Raw genomic sequence first — 16,111 nt, 5'->3', positions numbered from 1 at the left:
CTCTGTTCTCCGCTAACTTTTTTCTTTTCTTCTCTCTTGATATTCTGAACATGGAAAATGGTATAGGCAATCCCAGGACTTGCTACCAGCGGTTTGTCCCTTGGCAGGTACACTACATAGATGGTCTCCACATAGACTTTACATTGAGACTGTTGTGTGTACTCTGAATTAACCTTCTGATTTATGTTGTTCCATTTAAATGTATTAATAGTTTCTTTACTGTAATAACCTGGATTTGACTTTTGTAGTTTAAATAAAATATTTAAAAAAATTAAAATAAAACTGGCCTTTCAGTCCACTCAAATAAAAAAACAAAAAAACACAAATATACAGAAACAGAGTTTTATTTTTTTCTTTCTTTTAGGTTTTCTTTTTTATGTATATTTTCTGGTTACCATATTTGCATCTGCTTTATTGATTTTGTACAGGTGGTGACCTTGTGGTATCGTGCCCCAGAAGTATTACTCCAGTCTACATATGCCACACCGGTAGACATTTGGAGTGTAGGATGTATATTTGCAGAGATGTTCAGGAGGAAGTGAGTATGTGTTGCTGTTACGTTTTCAGCCTGGTTTATTTGTGTGTTTCCAGTATGTGTCATATAAAAAGCAGTCTTTATCTGTAAACAGCTGACACATCACACATCGCACATCTCATCCTTCACAGTGACTAGCACTGAAACTTTTGCTTTGCATATAATATTTTCAGTTCAGTGATTCTGAGATCACAGCCACATCAGTTAGAATTATCATACACTTCTGTTTACTTCTTGTTTTATGCCTCCCAACCTTTCTGAATTAAAGATCAGGACTTGACGGGCCTTATTTTCAGCCTGTGCAGACTCAGATATTTATACAGTAAAACCTTGGTTTGAGAGTAACTTGGTTTGAAAGTGTTTTGCAAGTCAAGCAACATTTGACTTGATATACAAGCGATGTCTTTGTATACAAGTAGCGTCACAATTGAGTATAAAAGAGGAGAGAGGCGCCTCTAAGTGTAGCACTATAGTTACATTTAATGAAGGTACAACATTTAGCAACGCGCATGGTTGATGATTAAGAGGCACATCTAAGTATGCAGGCATCCGGGGTAAAGCTGTCCACATAGACCATCCTCCACATCGCCATCAACGTTGTCCCTTCCACAATGCACTCCACGAGCGCTTCAAGCCTCACTTTCAGATTGCTCTACTGCAGGGTAGTCTTCCCAGTCATGATTGCAGACTGACAGGTGAGAACCGGCGGTGCAGAGGATGGTCTCTGTGGACAGCTTTACCCCGGATGCCTGCACACTTAGATGTGCCTCCTTTTAATCATCCACCATGTGAGTTGCTAAATGTAACCATATTGCTACACTTGGAGGCGCCTCTCTTCTCTTATACTCTGCAACTCCTGCTGGATTTTGCTTCTAATCCCCTTGTGGAGGCTTCCATTTGTGGATGGACATTTTATGGTTACACAACCCAGCACATTGCTATAATCTTCTTTAATATGGACCATAAACTGAAGGAACTATAGATTCACTGGGACAAAAAAAAAAAACTTCTGCAACTTTAATTTTATTTTACATAGGGGGGACTGGTTAGAACTTAATTTTTTCACATTCTTTGCCTTTTTGTCTAAAAAAAAATATATATATATATATATATATATATATATATATATATATATATATATATATATATATATATATATATATATATATATATATATATATATATATATATATATATATATATATATATATATATATATATATATATATATATATATATATATATAATTAGTTGCTCCTGTGGAGGGTGACTACACTGTATTGCTTAACTACAGTTATATCCCATGATTGGATTGACAAAAAATGAAAGTATGAGTGTAGCTTAATGAAGTGTGTTCAGCAGTAGGTGAACATCTGTTTTAGCTGTGCTGTGTTTGGGCTTGAAATGCCCATTAAAATGTGCCCATGTGCAGATGAGTGGAAATCTGATGTCTGTGCCCTTAGCTGCATTGTAGAAGGACCAAAACCTTGTCTGTCTGCTCTAAACTCCTTTAACCTCTGAAATGAAAAATGAACAAAGCATAGTGTGATTGTTGTGACTCTTGCCTGCTGTCTCTATCTGCATGAGTCACTTCAGACCGTTAACCAGTTCAGGACCGCCCACCTCGCTTATACTGCAGCAGTGCGGCCCTGCGCCAAATCACATACATGTACATAGCTTGGCATTTTTGGGTAGAGGGTACGGGCTGCAAGTCACTGCAGCTGATCAGTGGCCAATTATTTATGGCAGGGACCTGCTGATCAGCTGAGCAAATGACAGAAGAAAGCCCTGTATTGGTAAAACGCCCATCAACACCACTGCACAGAAAGCAGTGATGTGTCCGGTTTTTTTTTTTGTTTTTTAAAGTGCACACATCACTCAGCATAAGCCGCACATACTACACACAGACATTGTTGGGGTACACAGATAACCCTTTGATTGCCCCTTGATGTTAGCCCCTTCCCAGCCAGTGTCATTAGTACAGTGACAGTGTATATTATTAGGACTGATCACTGTGTTGGGGTCACTGGTGATGTTGGTTCCCGTAAAGTGTCAGATTGCCTGCTGAACTATCCCAGTCCCACTAAAAGTCGCTGTTCGCCACCATTACTAGTAGAAAAAAATAAATACAATTTCCAGTATATATCCCATAGTTTGTAGACGCTATAACTTTCACATAAACCAATTAAAGTGGTTGCAAACCCTTACAACACGCTTTTTGCTACAGGTAAGCCTATAATAAGGCTTCCCTATAGATACCCCGGATATCTCCTAAACATGCACAGTTTAGGAGATATCCCCTGTATTTGCATGTGCTGACGTCATCAACACATGAGCGCTGAAGCAATGGCACGTACAGTGATTGCCGTTACCGGGAGGTCCTGCACACGGTAGTGATGTCATCGCTTCTCTGGCCAGTCACAGCGTCTGAGCCCACGATACCTGGCAGTAACTCCGGGAATGTCGGCCGCCGGAGCGGTGTATGAGGAAGGCTGCAGGGGCTTTGCTATGCATAGTAGCTCATTATGCCTTTGTCTTGCAGGTTTTGTCCTAGGGTTTACAACTACTTTAATATACACTTCTTGTGAGATAATATATACCTTTTCTTCTTTATTAATTTTTTATTTATTTTTTTAACTAAAGACATGTAGCCGAATACATTTTGGATTAAATTTAGATTTTATTAATTTTTTTTACATTTTTTTTTTCTATTGGATATATTTTAGAACAGTAAGTAAAAATGTTTTTTTGTTTTTAAAAAATTATATATATATATATATATATATATATATATATATATATATATATATATATATATATATATATATATATATATATATATATATATATATATATATATATATATTAAAAAAAAAAAAAACTGTAGTGATGAAATACCACCAAAAGAAAGGCATATTTGTGTGAAAAAATTGTATAAACTTAATTTGTGGTCAGCGCAATTACCAGTTAAATTGTTGCAGTGCTAAATGGGGGGGGGGAAAAAAGGCCTGGTAAAATCTTCCAGATCTTAACTGTTTAATCTGGACACCAGGCAATATGGAGAAATTGCCCCACCCTCTCCAGCACACAGCAGGTGATTGAGAGCCTCAGCTGCGCATGTTCCCCTGTGAGCCTGCGTAGGGAGGGAGGCAGGTTAGTTTCCTCTACTCGTGCCTCAGTTTACATTAATCTATGTGCTGTATAATGTGTGATGTCAGATCCCTACCTTCTGAAGCTCAGAAATGCTGTGTAAACAGTGTTTTGGGAGGCTGTAGAGAAGAGGGTCGCAGGTAAACTGATATAACTTATGTAGGAGGCTTTGTTTCATCTCTGACGTTAGTAACCTTAGTGGGTATGCAGAAGGGTTTACACCACTTTAACCACCTCAATACTTGGCACTTTCATGCCCTTCTTTCCCAGGCCAATTTTCAGCTTTCAGCATTCTCATTTTTGAATGAGAATTGCGAGGTCATGCAACGCTGTACCCAAATTAATTTTTTAGAATTTTTTTTTTTTTTACACAAATGGAGCTTTCTATTGGTGGTATTTGAGCACCACTTTTATTTTTTGCTCTACAAATTAAAAAAGAATGAAAATTTTTAACAAAATGAATTTTTCTTAGTTTCTGTTATAAAATGTTGCAAATAAGGAATTTATGAAGAGACATTTTTACCAAAAATTATTCTGCTCATTTCTTTGGTAAAAATAACCCAAAACTGTGTATTATTTGGTCTGTGTGGAAGTCCACAAGCCATGGTAGCAATGACAAATGGTGACCAGCCACCAGTGGTGATGGGGGACTCACAGATGTGATGGGGACATCGGTGCTTGGTGTACGGCAGGGACATGCAATTAGCGGACCTCCAGCTGTTGCAAAACTACAAGTCCCATCATGCCTCTGCCTCTGGGTGTCATGTTTTTGGCTGTCAGTCTTGCTATGCCTCATGGGACTTGTAGTTCTGCAACAGCTGGAGGTCCACTAATTGCATATCCCTGGTGTATGGTTTGTGGGGGGATCTGTGACAGCTCTCTGTATAAAATCATCCTTACACAGAGAGCTGTCACAGGGCTGCAGATTCCCCCGCTCTGTCACGTGATTGGGAGGGCCAATCGCAGCGCCCATATCCCGATTTCTGCTTGGCTGGATCCTGAACATCCACTCAGAATGTGGAAAGGACCACCTGGCCATTTATGTACAGTGGCCAGGTGGGAATGGTTAAAGGATACCTGTAGTGAAGAAACATGCTAATTTCTTATGAAAATACTTGTTCACTGGCTCTCATGCTAATTCAGTGGTTACAGCACTTTTTAAGTCACTGACTTGGAGCAGGAATGCAGATTAGGAGTTCTGACTTTCCTGATATGACACAATTCTTATGAGTCAGTATCTCGAAGTATTGATGCCAGAGAGAGCCAGGTAACTTGCATATTCTAAATGCGGTCAGCAGTGTGCATTTCTCAGCAGTTTTATTTTCCCCATACACATTGTATAAAGTCCAGACAGTGAGAGACTAGGAAGTGCCTAGGGTAGATTTTTCACGACACCACAGATGTCCAGATCTACGAGCCAGTCACACAGAAACCTAAGTGACACCTCAATTTTGGGTGGATTTGCCTTTTTAAAGTTTGCTTTGTTCTCATGCTGAATAAGCAAGTTCTGTTTTTTTCTTATTATTTTTAGACCTCTGTTTTGTGGAAATTCAGAAGCCGACCAGCTTTGCAAGATTTTTGAGTAAGTTTTTTGTGTTTTGTAACATCTGGAAAACAGGAAGAATGTTGTGTGCTAGATCATCACAAATGAAAAGGGTTTGTGAAACGTTCAGTCAGTGATTTATTTCAGTATATAAATACCTTTTTATAATGTGTATCAATGTGTTCTTACAGAACTGCCATGTTTGCCTTCCAGTCTCTGCCTTGGTTCACATTGATGCGATTTGACACGTCAAATCGGCGCCAATAGCACCGTCCTAACCAAAAAGTAGTTTCCGTACTACTCTTTGCAGTTTCGGGCTGCGAATTTCATTGACATCTGTGCAGAAACCCGCACAGATGTCTCTGAAATTGCGGCTGAAATCGGGACCGACATGCGGGTGCGAATTCAGCTGAGCTCACACAGCTTCATTCCGACAGCTCAGTGTGAACATGGGCTCCAGGTTTGATACTAACCACAGGGGTGTGGGAATGTTTTTAAACTGTGTCCAAGGGACTGAATCTGGGTCCCAATTTACTTGTCCCTCATGACAATCTACTTGTCCTGATAAAAAAAAATAGAAAACGTTCCCAGGATTGTAAATATGAAGGGATGTGTTTTTTGGTTTTTAGGCAGACGGGCGTTTAGGAATGTCTAGAGCTTTTAGGCTAGGTTCACACTATTGCGATGCGGGAACGCCGCGAATCCGCGGCGTTTTCCCGCATCGCATACCTCCCGCCGGCAGTTCACACTGCCCTATGCGGACGGCTGGGGGTGTCAATGTTATGTTAATGACACCCCCAGATCCGTCGGCATATCGCAGTGCGATCTGCCGACTCGCACAGGAATCGGATCGCATGGTGTGAACCCCCATGCGATCCGATTCCGTTGCGGACCCAAAAAAGGGTCCTGTGCGAGTTTGCTGCGGGACAGCTGCGAGTTCAGCCATACTATCTGTATGGCTGAACTCGCAGTGCTACGGAGATCGGATGTGATTTGCTGTGCGAATCACATCCGGATCTCCCCCCGCAGCAGTGTGAACCCAGCCTTAAAAAGGAAAGGGGCTTCATGGTGACTTAAACTTTTTAAATGTTTATTTTTTGCTAGACAACTTCTTGGCACCTGCAAACATTATATATATTTTTTAAAGCTGAGGCCCTAGAGAATAAATTGGTGGGTGTTGCAATTTTATTGTCATGTTATATTTGAGCAGCAGTTTTTCAACACAATTTTTCTTGGGAAGAATACACTTTTGTAAATTTGAATGCAGAAGGCACAATACATAACCCTATTTTTGGTAAAATATGAAAGCTGTTACACTGAGTAAATATATACCAAATATGTTGCACTTCAAAATTGCGCACGCCCATGCAAAGACCACAAATTACGTAAATTGTACTATCCATAGGTGATGCTTTTAAACACTTTACAAGTTAACGCTTTAGATTTACAGAGAAGGGTCTCAAACTGGCAGCCCTCCAGCTGTTGCGGAACTACAAGTCCCATCATTTCTCTGCCTGTGGGAGTCATGCTTGTAACTGTCAGCCTTGCGATGCCTCATGAGACTTGTAGTTCCGCAACAGCTGAAGGGCCACCAGTTTGAGACCCCTGGTCTAGTGCAAGAGATACTGCCCATGATCTGACAATTGCGGTGACTCCTCACGTGGGTGCAGGGCAATTGCTGTTTGTGTGCAGGACAGACTTTGCACACGAGGAATGGGGGAGCTTTAATTTTTTTTTCTGGGTCCTATAAGACCCCAAATCCCTCCCCTTAAAAGCATTTAAAACGCCAAGATTTTGTTTTCGAATGGTTGTGTAATGCATACATTAGAGAAAGACAGCACCAACTGCTAATCGGGGGATAAGAAAAATTTTAATTAGAAGAATTTTAGAAAATGTCCTTAACAGCCCCTTTTTAATATGTTGGGGTGAGCTACAAAAGCTAAGATGTACGAGGTGCAGAAATCTGACATCAGGAAAAGTGGTAATTTAAAGACCTCTGAGTAAAGGAAAAATGTTCTCCTGCAGTAGGATTGTCTCCACACTGCAAGGGTTCATTTAGGTCTAGTGGACCACAAAAATCTATTTTATTTGCCTCATTCCATGTCCGCTAGCGCTCTACTCTACTCCCCTATGCTAAAGCAGTGGATTGTGCCTCATTGTCGTCATCACTGGACTTCATGATGCCACAGGACATGTCTGCCAGAGCAAAGCGGAAAGGTTGCATTGACTGGTCTGACAGCCCAGAAGGGAGCCTGCAGGATCAGAGGATCAACCAATTAAAATGTCTTTTTACAGCTCCCTAGGCATGGTTTTGCTCCCCCGGTGCTTTTACCTTCACCTGTTTCAATGGCAAGGCTGTGGTGACAGCACTCCTGCACATGTGCATGGGGGTCACGGTGCCAGGGCACATGTGTGGTCTGAACTGTGCATGTGCAGCTTGGCTAAAATTACCTGCTGACAGGCAGGGGGGGACACTTGTTAAAGTGACCTCTAGGGTCCTCCCTGTCAGCAGATTTTACATGCAATGACTTTCTTGCCACTTTAAGTAATGTAATTAAAATTGCAGTCAATTATAGCAAAGATGCATCCCACTTGGTGGTTCTGGGTTTCTGCACTTTATCTTTTTTGCTAATAAGCCTGTGTGTGTGTGTTACTTACCATATGTTTTCTCTCTACAGTATGATTGGCCTACCTTCAGAGGAGGAGTGGCCAGAGGATGTTACATTACCACGTTCTGCTTTTTCACCCCGGAGTCAGCAGCCAGTAGAGAAGTTTATCCCTGAAATTGATGCAGCTGGTGCTCAGCTTCTGCTGGTATGATACATAGTGGGAATCGTCCAAGGCATTTAAAAAAAAAAATGGGACGAGTGCAAAGTAGTGCCTCTGTAGTGGCACATTCTAAGCAAAAGTGATGTTTCGGTTATATGTGGACGCTGATGTGCCAAACCCTGCTGGCTTTCTTGTCTCTAGGGAACTCTATCATTTCTAGCACAGGTCCCACCAAACTTTACTACACCTTTTTAAGTCTTGCCCTTCTTTCTACAACAAGGGAGTTCCCAGCTCTCTATTTTGAGTTTCCATAATGAAAATGTATAATCAATCTCCAGCAGGATTTCCCCTTAGGATTGCTGCAGCTACACTTAAAGTAGAACCACACTACATCTGTGCACCAAATTATACAATTTCCCCTTTAGATTTACCAAAGAACATAATATGAGGTCAAACCTAAACAATACTTCCAATTTGTACCCAATCAGACAAGCCCTTCTGTTATTTCTATCCTACTCATATTTAATCTGAATAATCTTGAAGGTTTGTAAACTTTATGAAGATCCCCACACATTTACTTCCTTGAATTCTGTGACGTGTCCACTATGACCTGTGAGTAGACACTGTCTTGTCACATTTAAAAGTCTGCTGCCTAAACTACAGAGGTGATGAGTATGAGAAGGCACATTCAGTACAGAAATCACAGCTTGGAGGCAGCAAGGTACCATGGGATATGTTGTCCTTAGAACTTAAATGTAAACAAAGGAGGGGAAGCTGCAAAGCACTCAGATCATGAAAGTGAGAATTTCCAAGTACACGTATTAGAGCTGCACGATTAATCGTTAAAAATACAAAATCGCGCTTCTAACCCCCTCACGATCTTAAAACAGCATTTCCCAATTCTATGTAACAAGTGCAAAACTCTTCTCACTTCTGACAGTTGACAATTTATTATTATTTTTTTTTTTTTTAATCCAGGCAGCCTTCCAAGTTCTCCTCAACATGGAGAGAACCATAAACAAAGTAACATTTCATTCTTATATCAAAGGATTGCACTTTGGTCTGTAAATTAGTTCAGTTTAACCACTTAAAGACTAAACTTTTTTCTGACTCTTGTTGCTTATAAGTTAAAATCAGTGCTTTTTTGCTAGAAAATTACCTAGAACTCCCAGACATTATATATAATTTTAGCAGAGACCCTAAAGAATAACATGTGGGTCATTGCAATATATTATGTCATACTGTATTTGCGCAGCGGTCTTTTAAATGCAAGTTTTTGGGGAAAAAAAGACACTTTAAAGAATAAAAAAAAAAAAAAATGGTAAAGTATGTCCAATTTTGTTGGTATAATGTGAAAGCTGATGTTACGCCACCATAATCATGATCTTTATTCTAAGAAAAATAAAATCCTGATTCTCATTTTAGCCAGCTCTAACTCTTATGTTAGATTGTCAAAAATAACTGTTTTAATAGCTATTAAAATGCTGATCTTCTTCTAAAATGAAATGTATACTGTGACTATATGAAGGCATTTAAAATAATTCTAACCACTGCTACAGTTGATCCCTTGCTTATTAAACGCATGGAGTAGGGTGCTGTAACATTAACCGCTTGTCGACAGCCTTACGCCGATATACACCGGCAAAAGGGCTCCTACAGGCAAACAAACGTACCTGTACATTGCCCTTTAAGAGACAGGCGCGCGCTGCCGACGGAAAGCTGAGTCTGGATGTGTTATACCCACGCTCGTCTCACAGAGAGGAAGAACGGGGAGTTGCTAATGTAAACAAGCATCTCCCCGTTCTGCCTAGTGGCAGTGTCACTGATCTCTGCTCCCTGTGAGTCTTAGTTAAAGTCCTTGTAGGTCTTATTTTCGGGGATCGGGGTAGGGCTTTTATTGCAGCAATCACCGACAATCACGCTAGGTCTTATTTTTGGGGAAACAGGGTAGTATAAGCCCTACTCTGCTCTCGTGGCATCCTTTGTTGGGATCTAGTTGTGGACACAACGCACACACACACCAGAGTGTTTCTCTCACAGAAGAAACTTCAGACTCTCCAGTCCTTTAAACTCTCTCTCTTTGCATGAGAGTCCTAGGTCTGATGGCGGCCTTTTTTAAGGAAGTTCTATTTGTCCAGTTTCTCTACTTTTTAGAGGCCAGTGTCCCCTGACTCTTTGAAGAACCGCTCCCATGTAGCTCCCCCATCTGTTCCCTTGTGACTGTGGGATCTGAATCTGGTTCTTCTTGCACTTCAGATGTTTCTCTAACTAGTCTCCCATAATATTGTTTTCCTTGCAGCCATAATTTCAGTGAGGCCAGTGTCTGAACTGGGGAGTTTATCCTGCAAAAACTTTCTAGTTCTGTGTAGGGACAAAGTGGTGGTGAGACTCAGCATTTATTGTTGCCCAAAGCCCGCTACACTTTAGCTGAAAATCGGCCGATTTGCCAGGAATCGTCCGACTTTTGATCTGCGTGTACAGCTGTCTGTCCAACCAAAGCCAGTGTAATGACTGGCTTCTATGGAGCTGCTATGCTGGAAAACCTCCAATCCTCCTGTAAGAGGTAGTATAACCAGAAGGCTAAAGAGACTTCCTTTTGTATCTCAACGAACACCAAGAAAAGGATTTTATGGCGAGTACAAAAATCCTTTTTCTTACAATATTTAAGCTCAATTAGAAGCTGGATTGCTAGGCTTATGTCAGGTGAAAAGACCTTTTCCTATGTAGTTGCTCCCTCCAGACTCATTGGTCAGTGAGGACGTTTTTTTATGTAACGGCCTCCAAGATGTACGTCTGTAAACCTAGTTGATCAGTAGTGCAGTGCTGTTAAATAGTAACAGTGCTGGTCTTGGGTCAGGTTCATAATAAACAGACATGACTGCTTTGCATTTATGGGAGTCTTGCTTTTAACAGAAAATGAAGATGCGCTTTAACCACTTCCGTACCGCCGCACGACGACGTACGTCCTTACTTTGAAGGGGCATATTGTTTTGGCAGCAGCTAGCTGCCATAACACCAATATCCTCTTCTTCAGCTGGCGGTCTGGTTTCCGATGACAGTGGTCTCTGCGGCGGATTCGCCACAAGATCACTTTTATCGCCGGCAGGAGAGGGGCTCTCCGCCCGCTGCGCCCTGGTGCCCTCCGAGGCAATTGGATGTCCCCCTTGCTTGACATGGAGACGAGTGAGGGGACGATGGCCCCCACCCGTCTCCATAACAATGCAGGGCGGAAGCGACATCAAAATGTCACTTCTGCCCATAGCTCTTAAAGGGGCTTTTTTTTATTTATTTATTTATTTATTTTTTTGCCACTTACCCTCTGACCACTTAACACCCTTCCTAACCAGACCAATTTTCAGCTTTCAGCGAACACATACGTGAGTAGTACCCACATATGAAAATGGTGTTCAAACCATACATGTATCGTATCGCCGTTATCGGTAGAGCAATAATTCTAGCACTAGACCTCCTCTAACTTAAAACATGCAACCTGTAGACTTTTTTTTTTTTTTTTTTTTTTTTTTTAAACGTCACCTATGGAGATTTACAGTGGTGTGAAAAAGTGTTTGCCCCCTTCCTCATTTCCTGTTCCTTTGCATGTTTGTCACACTTAAGTGTTTCGGAACATCAAACCAATTTAAACAATAGTCAAGGACAACACAAGTAAACACAAAATGCAATTTGTAAATGAAGGTGTTTATTATTAAAGGTGAAAAAAAATCCAAACCATCATGGCCCTGTGTGAAAAAGTGATTGCCCCCTAAACCTAATAACTGGTTGGGCCACCCTTAGCAGCAACAACTGCAACCAAGCGTTTGCGATAATGTGCAATGAGGCTTTTACAGCATCCTGGAGGAATTTTGGCCCACTCATCTTTGCAGAATTGTCCTAATTCAGTTACATTAGAGGGTTTTCGAGCATGAACGGCCTTTTTAAGGTCATACCACAACATCTCAATAGGATTCAGGTCAGGACTTTGGCTAGGCCACTCCAAAGTCTTCATTTTGTTTTTCTTCAGCCATTCGGTGGTGGACTTGCTGGTGTGTTTAGGATCATTGTCCTGCTGCAGAACCCAAGTTCGTTTCAGCTTGAGTACATGAACAGATGGTCGGACATTCTCCTTCAGGATCTCTTGGTAGACAGCAGAATTCATAGTTCCTTTTATCACGGCAAGTCTTCCAGGTCCTGAAGCAGCAAAACAGCCCCAGACCATCACACTACCACCACCATATTTTACTGTTGGTATAATGTTCTTTTTATGAAATGCAGTGTTCCTTCTACGCCAGATATACTTGGACACACACCTTCCAAAGAGTTCCACTTTTGTCTCATCGGTCCACAGAATGTTGTCCCAGAAGTCTTGGGGATCATCAAGATGTGTTGTGGAGAAATTGAGACGAGCTTTGATGTTCTTTTTGCTCAGCAGTGGTTTTCTCCTTGGAACTCTGCCATGCAGCCCATTTTTGCCCAGTCTTCCTGATGGTGGAGGCATGAACGCTGACCTTAACTGAGGCAAGTGAGGCCTGCAGTTCCTTGGACATTGTTGTGGGGTCTTTTGTGACCTCTTGGATGAGTCGTCGCTGCGCTCTTGGGGTAATTTTGGGCGGCCGGCCACTCCTGGGAAGGTTCACCACTGTTCCATGTCTTCGCCATTTGTGGATAATGGCTCTCACTGTGGTTCGCTGGATTCCCAAAGCTTTGGAAATGGCTTTATAACCCTTTCCAGACTGATGGATCTCAATTACTTTCTTTCTCAATTGTTCCTGAATTTCTTTGGGTCTCGGCATGATGTGTAGCTTTTAAGGATCTTCTGGTGGACCTTACTGTGGCAGCTCCTATTTAAGTGATGCCTTGATTGTGAACAGGTGTGGCAATAATCAGGCCTGGGTGTGGCTAGAGAAATTGAACTCAGGTGTGGACAACCACAGTTATAGTATGTTTTAACAAGGGGGGCAATCACTTTTTCACACAGGGCCATGATGGTTTGGATTTTTTTTCACCTTTAATAATAAACGCCTTCATTTACAAATTGCATTTTGTGTTTACTTGTGTTGTCCTTGACTATTGTTTAAACTGGTTTGATGTTCCGAAACACTTAAGTGTGACAAACATGCAAAGGAACAGGAAATGAGGAAGGGGGCAAACACTTTTTCACACCACTGTATATGGGTAAAAATTTGTCGCCATTCCACGAGTGGGCCCAATTTTTGAAGCGTGACATGTTTGGTATCAATTTGCTCGGCGTAACATTATCTTTCACAGTATTAAAAAAAAAAAAAATAATTCTAAATGGGCTAACTTTACTGTTTTTATATATATATTTTTTTTTTTTTTAAGTATATTTTTTCCCCCAAAAAAAGTGCCGCTGTGTAAGACCGCTGCGCAAATACAGTGCGACAAAGTATTGCAACGACTGCCATTTTAGTCTCTAGGGTGTTAGCAAAAAAAAAGTATGTTTGGGGGTTCCAAGTAATTTTCTAGCAAGTTTTTAACTTGTAAACAAAACATCTCTAAAAGAGGCTCAGTCCTTAAGTGGTTAAAGTGTTACTAAAGTCTTGCGTTTGTTATTTTTATAGAAGAAAAAATGTCATACTTACCTGCTCTGTTGCAGTAGTTTTGCACAGGACAGGCCAGATCCTCTTCACGGGTCCCCCTTCAGCTCTCTTGGCCCCTCTCTCCTATTGAGTGCCCCCACAGCAAGCAGCTTGCTATAGGGATACCCAAGCAGCAGCTCCGTGTGTCTATTCAGACAGAGCGGCGACCTGGCCCTGGCCCCACCCCCTCTCTCTCTTTCCTCATTGGCTCGCTGACTTTAAAAGCAGCGGCAGCCAATGGCGCCGCACCGCTGTCACAGCCGAAGAGGGAGAGTCCCAGGCAGCCAAGACACTACTGTAACATCGCTGGATTGAGATGGGCTCAGGTAAGTATTTGGTGGGCTGCTGCGCACAGAAGACTTTTTTTTTTTTTATCTTAATGCATAGAAAAAAAATGTCTGACTTTACAACCACTTTAAGTTCAAATGAATAGCAGTTTTTCAGATATAAATCAAATTCTCTTTATGCTCATCTATTTACTAATAAAAGAAAAAGCTGCAGCACACAAAGCTCACGCAGGCCGGTCTAGTTCCTGCACCCCAAACTCGCTCGCCCATGTCTTTATGGACCTTTCTTTGTGCACTGGTGCGCAGTCATGTTGGAATAGGAAGGGGCTATCCCTGAACTGTTCCCACAAAGTTGAGAGCATAAAATTGTCCAAAATGTCTTGGTATGCTGACACCTTAAAAGTTCCCTTCACTGGAACTAAGGGGCCAAACGCAACCCATGAAAAATAACCCCCCCCTCCCCCTCCATCAAATGGTTTGGACCAGTGCACAAAGCAAAGTCCATAACGACCTTGATGAGTGAGTTTCGGGTGGAGGAACTTGACTGGCCTGCACAGAGTTCTGACCTCAACCCAATAGAACACCTTTGGGTTAAATTAGAGTGGAGACTGCAAGCCAGGCCTTCTTGTCCAACATCAGTGCCCGACCTCACAAATGCGCTTCTGGAACAACGGTCAAACATTCCCATAGACACACTCCTAAACCTTGTGGACAGCCTTGTCAGAAAAGTTGAAGCTTTACAATGTCTTTCTTTCTTTCTAGGAAATGCTGACATTTAACACTCAGAGGCGCATCTCTGCATCACAAGCTCTGCTTCACCCCTTCTTCTCTGACAGTGAAGCCAGCCCCAAACCAGATGCCTTTCCACGTGTACATTCCACAGATGAATGAAAACCAACACTCCTCCGCCTTCAGTTTCTATTTTATTGGAACGCAACAATCTCAAATTTTTAAAAAATCTTCTGACTTTGCCAGATGAAAGCACCCTGCCATTTACTTCTACCACTGCCAAAACTGACGGGAAACATTTCTGCCATTGTCACAAATATACTTTTCCTGACACTACACAACCAAATGCTGAGTACATGGTCTTTGGGCATAAGCTAAAGTCTTCTATTTTTCAAAAAAATAACTTTTTTTAAGGATTCTTTTGTCAAAATACAACTGCCTATGAAATATTTTTGCACAGATTGAGAATTCATTTTGATCCTGATAATTGTATTTGTAATCACTGTTTTTTGACAAAAGCACATTTTGTTGGATCTTTTGTATGGAGTTTTAAAGCCTTTAAGTTTCTGGATGCTGTACTGAACGGAGATGAATTACTGGATGAACTATTTTGCCATATGCCTTATACATAGATAGGTCCTAATTCTGGCTGCAAGCAAAGCATGTCAGCCCAAACTCTGCTATGCTGTAGGCTTAAACTCTCCCTTGGCAATTGCAAGTCGTTTCTAGGAAGAAAGTCTTTTAACATGGTCTGCATTTTTCACAAGGGCTCTTCATAGTAATATGGGCCTAGAGAACCTGCAGTGGGGAACTTATTTAGGATGCCAAACTGCCAGAACTGTTTTCATGTTTTTATTTTTACTTATGTTTGTCTTCTACTAATCATAGATTATAATAATTTTTATCTATATTTAATGTACTGTTTTATACTATGTTGAATCAGTTATTGAATTTGATTATCGCCATAATGAGTTTGTTATATTTACATCATCATATGGAGTATGTTCTTTTCAACAGAGTTGTTATTTACAAATGAACGTTACTATACCTATCCCACCCTCCTTTAGAAATATGTATTAGTATTTATTCCAAGTACCGTACCTGTTTAGCGTTATGAAAATGAACTTTTAATGTTTTGTGCAAATACATGACTTTTATGGATTTTGACTGTTGCTTTAACCCCTTCAGATCCACGCTATAGCCAAACGCCGGCTACAACGCAGACCTACTTTGCCAGGAGGCAGTCAATAGACGTCCTCTCCTTTGCACGCTCCCCGTATGCCCCCTGCTGTGATCAGAGTCAATGAGACTCGGGTGATCAGCTGTCAGCCAATGACAGATGATCATGTGATGTAAACAAAAGATCAGTCTTTTATTTTATTTTTTATTTTTTTCCCCTCATGCTGTCAGCGTCTCATCAGTACCCACCAGTGTGGATTCATCAGCGTACATCAATAAAGGAGAAAAATTACCTGTTTGCAAAATTTTATAACAAAATATAAAG

The 16,111-nt window shown here is 41.2% G+C and overlaps 1 protein-coding gene across 1 annotated transcript in view; it reads left to right on the top strand.

Moving 5' to 3' along the window:
- The window catches only part of CDK4 (cyclin dependent kinase 4), a 104,127-nt gene extending 88,359 nt beyond the window's left edge, over positions 1-15,768 (top strand). Inside the window, exons 5-8 of the mRNA XM_077483654.1 lie at positions 429-538; positions 5,217-5,267; positions 7,907-8,042; positions 14,641-15,768. Of these exons, the coding sequence (XP_077339780.1) occupies positions 429-538; positions 5,217-5,267; positions 7,907-8,042; positions 14,641-14,769 (426 nt within the window). The 3' untranslated portion in view covers positions 14,770-15,768. The remainder of the gene's footprint in view (positions 1-428; positions 539-5,216; positions 5,268-7,906; positions 8,043-14,640) is intronic.
- Positions 15,769-16,111: the final 343 nt, after the last annotated feature.

Source organism: Lithobates pipiens, unplaced genomic scaffold, assembly GCF_037356315.1.
Source record: "Lithobates pipiens isolate NorthernLeopardFrog02 unplaced genomic scaffold, aLitPip1_a1.2 Scaffold_16, whole genome shotgun sequence".
Taxonomy (NCBI): Eukaryota; Metazoa; Chordata; class Amphibia; order Anura; family Ranidae; genus Lithobates; species Lithobates pipiens.
This window is presented reverse-complemented; position numbering and strand designations above follow the sequence as displayed.